The 10,194-nt window shown below is 32.7% G+C and overlaps 1 protein-coding gene across 2 annotated transcripts in view; it reads left to right on the top strand.

Moving 5' to 3' along the window:
* Window positions 1-275: 275 nt before the first annotated feature.
* The window catches only part of LOC106458587 (protein FAM161A-like), a 22,917-nt gene continuing 12,998 nt past the window's right edge, over window positions 276-10,194 (top strand). The window contains exons 1-3 of one of the 2 annotated variants that reach the window (XM_022384850.1): window positions 276-333; window positions 2,749-4,265; window positions 7,205-7,372. In XM_022384850.1, coding sequence (XP_022240558.1) covers window positions 2,833-4,265; window positions 7,205-7,372 — 1,601 coding nt within the window. In that variant the 5' untranslated portion in view covers window positions 276-333; window positions 2,749-2,832. Of the gene's footprint in view, window positions 334-2,748; window positions 4,647-7,204; window positions 7,373-10,194 lie in introns of both variants that reach the window. The other variant, XM_013918108.2, reaches the window with a different exon arrangement.

The raw sequence follows: 10,194 nt of genomic DNA, 5'->3' as shown, positions 1-10,194 counted from the left end.
AATCATCCTGTTTTCTGGATTCCCGTCATGTGACCTGTCTAAAATATTAAATATTTTATTTTTCTTTGTTTCACAACTTTTTTCTTTAGAAAAAAGTATAAGCGATTTTAAAATGGATAAATTATTCTTACAATTTCCACATATCCTACAGAAAATTAAAATATAGTTTCTTAGCCCCAACTATTAAAAAACGTTGTAATCAGTGCAGACATTCAAATCTTTCAAATACCTTTTCCCTTTGGACTCCTGGTGTCATTTTTTACGTTTCCATGAGCAAAATCAGCAAATTCCAGAATTTGTTTTTGACATAATCATGTGGATCCGTGGAAGATGGTAAGTACAAATAAGATCATTACGTAAACTTTATAATTTTTTTTCAGGACATTCTACTTCTTTCTCATGTACAAAAATCTTATAATAGTTTAGCAATCTAAGCCGTTATTATAAAACTAAAAGGGGACATTTTAAATGCTTTAATGTTTTTAAATTTGAAACATTCACATAGAAACTTTGCATATTGTAATTGAGGCACTTCCCATCTCTACATACAATAGATTGGACATCTTCAGTAATGAAAACAACATAGAAAGAAAATTTTCCCTCATTAAACACACTTCACATTAAGTTGATAAACGTGACTTCATAACGTTATTTTTTATGTGAATGTTTCGAATTTAAAAACATTAAGCCAATTTTACTTTTAGTATAATTAAGCGTTTATTGTTTGTTTGAAGTTAAGCACGAAGCTACACAAAGGGCTATCTATGCTCTGACCACCACGAGTATCTAAACCTGATTTCTAGCGTTGTTAGCCCCCAGACATCCCGCAATTATTAAGCGTTTTGTACATTTTACCTACTTTTAGACTGTTCCCTTATATAAAACTTTTATTTATATAAAAATAAAAGTTGTAGACATTTAGTTTAAATGCACTGCAGTGACATAGATTTAATCACAATCGCTTATCTAAGAATATGACTAAGTATCTTCTTTAGTTTAACTTTAAATAAACTGAGTTAAAAGTTAATTACTCTAGTTTACCATATTCTTAAATAATTAATTTAGCAATATCTTTATCAATAAATGAATATTATTTAAGGAAAACGTAATTAGAACACTTCACAAAGTAAGAAATAATATAATTGTATGTGTAGACAGCAATACTTTTTTTAACTTGTAAGAATGACCCTTCATGTGGAAAAGTAGTTGTTATCAGACATGATTTTAACTACAGAGTTCATGCTCTTAGACATCTATACCATATGATGCTTTCTTTTGGCATCAGAGTAATGGGACAATATGCAGAACACGTCCCTGCTAATACTACTATTCAAAATTACAGAAACAAAAAAAGTATATTGATTATTCTGCCATTCATGCAAGTTAACTTCTCAAAATATCAGGCAAGGTCATAAATGGTCTTCAGCTTTCAGGGCACAGTTTCTGTCAAAACAAAAATCTGTTGCTTTAATGGAGTCAGGTGTTGTAACATTGCTGCATAATGCCAACCTTTCCAGCAACAATACCTATGCCATAGAAATGTCAATATTGCTGACCATTTGTATAGAAACTCTGTATGGAGTCTCTCTCACATGAAGCACCAAACATTCTGTGTTTGGATATATGCCAGTTTTTGGTTTAGTCATGGAGGGAGTCCTTGAAATGATTAACTGTTTAAAATGCCAAACACTTTACCAAATCATTATCATATTATTGAATTCCTGTATGAAATATTAGTCTTATTGACATAAGCATTATTTGATGCATAAAACAGCTACAAGAATATTATATAAAGGGGAACACGACCAGATGTTGGAATAGGTGGAGTCATGTTCATCAGAGAAACAATGAAGAACAGGGCTGGAACTTTACCTGTTAAATTGTACAGGAATAATGGTCATGAAGCAGCCATGAATGTGTTGCCAAAAGAGAAAGAAGAGATCAGTCAACATGATAATAATAATTGTGAACACGCTGACTCAGAGATCCAGGAAAATAATGATGAAGAGAGCAATTATCTCAAGTCAGAGTATAAAAGTGATGAATCTGATGATAAAGCACAACAGTAAGAAAAAGTTATCATTTCAAGGCCGTTTGGCCCATGATCTGCTTGCATTTCTAATACTCCAAACTGAAATAATTGTAAAGAATAAACAGATGTTTGAAAGATTAGACAATAATGACTTATTTTTAAATAAAAAATAAAAAAACACCTTACATACAACCCCTCATTATGTGAGAGGTTTGTTCCTAATATTTATTCATTTCACAAAGTGTTCAAACTAATAGCAGTAGTAGTAATAATTCAGATGAGTATTTTAAAGTTTAGTTTACAATGAGGTTTTAATATGGTGATGTTATGGTTACTATTACTAGTAGCTTGTGTAAACTTAGATTGGATGGTTATTTAAATGTAAATGGCTATATTTAGTTTTGTTTTAATTCATCAATTTTGTAGATGAAGAGATATGACCTAGATGAATAGAATGGGCTTCTGTTGTCTTGTACTTTCCTATACTTTTTAAGTATCTAATATGTATTAATAGAGTAATTTTAGAAAAGTATTAAAGTCGTAACAGTTAACTATGTTTTATCTGAAGTGGAAATATTAGAATGTGGTCTTCCACTATTGTATCATTTTATATGAAATATATGAAAAGGAACTGTTTTAGTATAAAATTTATGTTTGTTTTATACTTTTTATACATAATTTTAAATTTTCTGTTTTTTTTTTACCATCAATGCTAGGTGTGATGCATAAATCATCTACAAGAAATCAGTAAAATGAGGATATCTAAAAGATGTTATAAAATAGCAAGTTAATTGCTCAACATGGATGTAAAGGAAGATATAAGTCATTATGTCAAACCAACAGTTAGTGATGGACTCAGTAGGAGTTCTACTTTTGTACAGGAAATGGTAGAAAATGGTTTTAAATGCTCCAGCAAATTTAAGTTGCAGGAAGTTCATTCTTCAGGTATGAAACGTTCCACCAATGAACAGGACCAACTTGTAAATGTGTGTGACAATAAATCTTTGCTGAACAATTCCTTACCAGTTCTTAAAACAGAGGTATTTTCTCAAGAACTCATGGATTTAGAAAAGGCTCAAAATCAAGCTGTTCAGAAGATAAAATCCATATATGAAGATATTTTTAGGTCAACCCCATCTGAAAAGTCTGATTACAGTATGAAATATTTTGTTAGTAATAAAGAAGTTCAGACTGAGAATGAATGTGAATCTTCAGAAGCACCTTTTTTCATAGAATTTCAGACAGGAACAAATACAGTTTCAACAAACGATAAGCACTCTAATTCAAAATTTCTGAATAATCGAAGTTTAGAAGACAACTTTGCCTTAAACGAGTATGATATTTCTTCTTTCAACTTCCCTCTTGAGTGGTATAAAGCATTAGAGAGTAATGAATGTGAAAAAAAAGAATCCTTGCACATGCAAACTACCTGTCAATCAGCATATGAGCAGCAAACTGCACATTATCTGAATTTTCAAAATTTTCCAGTTTCAAGGTTTTCTATGTTTAAACATCAACAACATTCAGGCAGGCCATGTCATCATCATTTTAATTATCAAAAATGGCATCATAATAATAATGAGAAAACAAACATTTCAAAGTTGTCAAATTTAGATAAAAGGATTCAGATGTATAGAACAGAGACCTGTAATGTACAAGAACTTAGAAATATGCCATTCAAGGTCAAACATAAAAAACATAATTATGCTTATAAGACAACACTAAAACCTGAAAATCTTTGGACAAAGAAGATCACAATTCCTCGGCCATTTAATTTGACCTTAGATGAGAAACATAGAGTAAGGACCTCAAAGTTGAGCAGAGAAAAAGATTCCAATGAAAAAGAAAAACAAGAACCAAGAAAATTATTTCATGCTAATCCAGTTCCACTCCATACTTATCTCCCACTTTATGAAAAAATGGTTGAAAAAAATAAAAATAGATTGGAAAAGAGAAAAATTTATAATGCAGAAAAATTAAAAGCAGTAGTGAAACCATTAAATTTTTTACAACAGCATAAAAGTCGTTCTATATGTAAGTCAGCTCCAGATCTGTTGGAAACCAATTCTGAGTTTAGAGCAAATCCTCCCCCCTTACATATATTGGGTGAAAAAATTGATCTGAAAATGAAAGCTGAAGAGGAGCTGAGGAAAATAAGGATCAAGCTAAGAGCAGAAGAGATGATAAAAAATTCCACATTGCCTTTTAGCACGAAGAAGTTTCAATTTACAAGGTCAGTCTCTTGCATGAGCTTGCCAGCATGTAAACAAACTGATGACTTTACTGATAAATCTAATTGCAGTAATAAAGTTAAAAGTAAATCAGCCAGTCAAGTTAAACCTAGTATTGTAGCTTTCAGTAGTAGACCAAAACAAACCATTCACACACCAAGATATACAGTGTGTCAGCCATTTCATCTTCACACCACTGACATGCCATCAAGAATGAATAAGGTTCATGAGGACATAAAAAAAGATGAGAAGATCCTTAGAGAAACCAGATGGCCTTTTAAAAATCCACGATTACCTGTTTCACCAACATGTCTGCCACAATTTTCTGCACCAGCACCAATAAAAATGACTGCTGCAGCCATTTTAAGACAACAGCAAATAAGGTAAATATGTACATATGACCTGTAGGTGTGCCATCTTGTTAACTGAAGCACTTCTAACTTCTGAATTTATGAATATAAGAAGTAGTTATCAAACATTTTAGTTATGCTCACTTTCCCCTTGCCTGTGATACTTGATGCCCCCCACCACAAGCAATTACATATACCAGTAAAAAAAAATCAATATACCACTATTACTAAATATCAATGATTGTAGTACACCACAGGTTCAAACAGACATACATCTAAATATACTGTAATGTAATATTTTAAATTTTGTTTTGTGAACATTCTCACATGCACTCAGAATACATTCTTTACCTCCAGTTTAAAAATTACTGAAGAAAAGAAAGTAATTTGATTAACACTTATTACTTTCATTTGAGACTTAGATTATTTATAAATATTCTGTTGTGTGGTGTATAAACTCATAGTTGTTGGATGTGATTGTTAGATATTTCAAAACTTATGATTAAGAGATGCATAAAAAAATGAGTGTTCAGTTTCTACGGCATGTATATAATTTTATTGTATATGTTGTGTAAGCTTGCCTAGTCTTTCTTGTCTTTAATATCCGATTATTTGGTAGTCTTTTTTCTTTTCTTTTTTACAGTTTTGCTGTTCGTACATTTTATTTGCCCAATATTGCACAAAATATATACATGTGTGTGTGTGTGCAATAAACTGCTGTTTTACCTTCATGTATAAATGTTAAGAAACCTTTAAAATAATTGAAAATTTCATTAAAAAATGTATTAAATGCATAGATGAATTGTGAAATTACCATGTGATTAACAAAAAGAGAATATGAACATGCAGTATTTGATCCTTCAACTTCTGGTATAAAAAGAATTAGGAGTTATTTCAGCTATTACATGGCATAGATAGACATGTGATACCAAACACAAGTTTATGGTTTTTTGTGTAAAATATCTATATATATATTTCAGCTAATACTTGTTTTTATTAGAATCTTTGTATATAAAACAGAATTGTCGATCCCTCTCTCTGATATTACAAGTTGTCGTGAAGAAGAGGCATAACTAGTTTTGTTGAAATTTGGTAGAGGAAATGAGGTGGACCCTCAAAACTTCAAGTTGAAATTATATACAGACTAATGAATAGTCTGCAAGCTTGACAGCCATTTCAGTTTTAGTTTACCTTAATGCTATGAGTGAAGACTCAACTGATCAACATTATTGGTAGCAAAATACATAAACCAACAATCAAATCAAAGTGACATTTAATGTTGCACATAGCATAGGTACCTATGCATCAGATAGATGGTTCATACTCCATGATCTGAAATAGTAGAGAGAGTTAGCTCATGGCTTCATTTATTGCATTACTTTTTAAGCCTGGCATTGCTGAGTATCTTTGCTAAGATATATATAGACACACACACACACATAAAGAGCTGAAATTAGTTTATAGATAATAATAAAAATTTATTGTTGGTTAATGTTTAGGGAGAAAAAACATTTATAATTACATTCTTAGTTGAACTTTCAAAGTTTTAATTATAAATAGTTACTATGCAAGAGGGTTTGATTTTTTTTAGTTAAATTAATCAAGTGATAAACAGTTTATTAGCAACACAGTTCCATAGATTCAGGGTGAAAACAATTCTTTTTTTTTTTATATGAGTATGTTTTGTTACGTAGAGAAGCCAGTTTAACAAGGCTGTTCTATTCCTAAAGAAGAATTCCAATATATCACTTGTGCGAAATAACAGGCTAAAAAGTATTAAATACAGTCTAATTGTTTTTGCATACCTGTGTGTATTCTCAGAGTTTATAATGCAATGTTTTTTGGCTTGCATTTGGCATTAAACAGTAGGCAAAAAAATTAAGAATCATGTCATCATGATAAAAAGTTAATTGGAGTAGGAATAATTCCAAATTTACTATGTGTATCAGTACAAAATGTAGCAAGCTTTTAGTGAAATATACAAGTCTGTTGTACACAAAAAATCAGATTTGTTACAAAAGTATTTGTACTCAAGACATGTCTGTCTCAAACTGACAAGTCAGAACTCAAGGAGATGTTCATGTGAAGAATAAAAATACCTTTATTCGTCATACAGATTTTATTTGCATAATCTATTAAATCTCCAAAATGCACATCAGTAGGTGTTTTAGTATTGCATATGGTTTTTACTCTGTTCTACCATGAATTGTTCTTAAATCAGCAGTATAGTTTAAAATGAAGAGTGTAATTCTGGCATGAAATGCATAACACCTTTTTGAATGGCACACTGTAATCATCATGGCATGTGCAATTGGATTCCCACCTGTGTACATTGGGTTAATTGTGAAATTTTTTGTCAGTTTTTTTTTTCCTAAAGAGCAAATTATTCTAAACTCATCTAAAATTAACATTTTTCATTTTTGCACACATCTATTAAATTCATATGCTGGGACAAATTCTGAAAGATATGTAAACTAGTCTATTAAAAGAGCAAACATACAATAAATTGATGACAAAATGAAGAGAAGGAAATTTGTCTTCAAGTTTTGTTTTAGTTGTTCTTATGATATTGCTTTTTTATATAATTAAAGGAAGAGAATTGAAGATACAAAGACTGCTGTAAGAAGAGAGAAAATAAAAATGAGAGAAAAAAAGAGACGAGAACACCAGCTATGTAAAGAAATAGGTTGGAAGTTCCGAGTCGGTGATGCCTTACTTTCTAACCAGGAAAAACTTTTTGAAAAGATTCAAAGTCATAGGTTAGTTAGGTACTTTTTTATAAAACAGAGGAAATAAATGTCAAGCTTGATTAAAGAATTTAGTTTTTTCTTGTTTGGTTAAAGTTGAAGGACCTTGCATTTGACTAAGATACAGGTAAGTTTGTGGATAAAAGTAGGGAAACAGGTGTTTATTAAATTTCTTTTGAAAAAATTCTGTATTAATAAAGTCACCAAAATATTTCCCCTAAGCTTTAGTATGTATTTTCTTATACATATTTCTAGTATATATTATCTGTTTCAAGTAGAGCTAGGCTAAGATACACAAAAGAAGGTAAAATGTTTAAAAAACATTTTTAGTTGTTTACTGTAACAAATTGGTTAACCAAATAAAGCAGAAGGAAATCAATGGTATTTTGAATCTTTCACCTTTCTTACATCACATTTGAACAATATTCTTGTATAGCTGCCTTTATACCTAGTTTTTGCAATTCCGATACAATCACTCACCTCCATACACAGATAGCTATTTTCCTTCTGAAGTCTTGCTGATCTACCTGAGAGACATGCGTGCCACCAGCATTGTGAAAACTCTCACCAGTAGTTCATGTGAAAGAGGTAAGTTTGCACTACAGCATGATAACATATCATGCAGCAAAACCCTCTACCAATAGGAGTGTGATAATATCTCCTTCCACAAATGCTCCCTCTATATTTGCACATGAAAATCTTCATTCTTTTCTTCAGCACAATCGTGCAAAGATATGTTTAATTTTGCTGAAACTTATTGAAGTAATTTACTTCAACAACTTAACTTTGTGTTTTCAACCTTTCAATCTGAATTCACAGTTTAACATGAATTCTTATTCTGCTGAAATTAGTACAAATATCACTCACAATTACCCAGAGTTTAGGCAGTTCTTTGTCTGTTGATATTGCGACAGCCAATCCAACTTGTGGTGGATTCAGTATTGCTGACAGGGCTCTCTTCTTCCATCCCTGTCACACCATTCCCTTCAAAGGATTTTGAATCTGAAGTTTAGGTGGATGAAATGAAGTATTTTTTTTTTACCCTCTGCCTTTACCTAGGGTACATCCATTTCTTTTGAAGAATACAATCAATCCTTTTCAGATTTTCTAAGAACTTATTACCCAGATATGTACCATTTGTTTTTTCTTTATGGCTTTACTTATAATGCTTCTCGATCACTTTTACAAAACCCTTCCACTTGCAATTTCTAGGTTTTTTACCACCTTCCCCTGACATTTTCATTCAGGTTTCATCCTTCCTAGAACAGATTTTTGTGCAATATTATGCTAAATTCTCTGCAGCTGATGGTTTCCTACTTAATAATTTAAAGTTTTTCTCCCTTCCACTTCCTGGACATCCAGTCCTTGGGGTCACATCTTCAGTATAGAAGAAGCATTCTTTGTTGTTCTTATCACTGTTCAGTACCCAAACTTCATGACTTTGTACTTTCCTTTTTTCTTCCACAGCACCTTCAACTTCCTCTGCACTTTCATCTCTCACTTTTTTCTTATTATTGGGACCTCTTGAGTAGAGATACCCTATCTTCCCATGTCAGTTTACCCACCTCCTTCGTTTTGCCCCATTACTTCATCCTTGGCAGTGTCAGTGATACCTTTTCCTTATTATTTTCAAGTTTGTCCATATCTGTCCAATGACCTCATCTGTCCCTCCTCCCTGTTCAGTTCTCACCTTCCCCCTCTTCTGTTCTCCCTCCACCCAAAGTCCTTCCCTTTGTCCTAACAGTCGGTGAACATCTGGTCTATTCAGATCCTGTGGGACCCTGTCTGTCCCAGTTTGCTCATTTGTAAGCTCATTTTGTTCCATACAAATGGGTCTTTTTAGTGTTGACCCACAGTCTAGTCCTCCTCATTCTCCTCTCTTGCTTTTCTCTCCAAATCATGCCTTTCATTTTTCCTCAGTTCCAGTCCATCTTCAACTTCTGAATGGGGTGGTTTCAAGCCTATTGGAGAAGTCTATTTCACTCAGCCCACTCATATGTGTCCCCTCCAGTAGGCCCTACTTGACTAATGAAACTTGTCAAAGGATCCACTATCTTCATGGGTTCTCCTTCCAACCCAACTCCTGGAAGAACTTGTCTGGTGGCTGGATTGTTCATACTCCACCAATGGTTTTTCCCTTACCTCTTCTCAAGCCTGACTTCTTCTATTCCACACTCATCCTTCACCATGTGGGGAGCATCCCCATACAACTCTCTCACTTCAGGTTCTTGGACATCTTTAGAGAGTTCTCTCCAAATCAGCATTCTGGTAATGCTTGCAGTCCAATGGGCATGCTCACATTTCTTCTCCTCCTGGTGGATCTTATGGTTATGGTCCACTCAGACAATTCCATGGTAGCAACTTACATAAACCATGAAGGGGATATCCATTCCAGAACATCTGCTTCCAGACATTAGTTCTCTTTTGGGCCCATTCCTATCAGGTGGTCCCCTGGTGGAACAGCAGTAAGTCTTCAGATTTAAAATGCTAAAATCAGGGGTCTGATTCCCCTCAGTGGACACAGCAGATAGCCCACACCTATACATTAATCAATTTCTTTATTCAAAAGTAAACATAAAAACGAAGCTAAATATTGATTTTTTTTGTGTCACATGGTACGTCATCTTCTGTTTTTTCTCAAATTGTATTGGGGGCATCATAAAATGTAAAGTCTATAGTTTTAACAAATTAGAAACTCAAATTACCAATATTGACAAGCTAGAATATAAAATAAAAACCTCTTACCTTTTCTATTTGCTGAGATATTATATTGTTACATCTCCGTTCGTTAGTTAATTTTCCGTAAATTCGTTCCGACGAAACTTTAGCGACAC

The sequence above is a fragment of the Limulus polyphemus genome, unplaced genomic scaffold (assembly GCF_000517525.1).
Source record: "Limulus polyphemus unplaced genomic scaffold, Limulus_polyphemus-2.1.2 Scaffold489, whole genome shotgun sequence".
NCBI lineage: Eukaryota > Metazoa > Arthropoda > Merostomata > Xiphosura > Limulidae > Limulus > Limulus polyphemus.
Note: the sequence above shows the minus strand (reverse complement) of the source record. Positions and strands in the feature narration are given on the sequence as shown.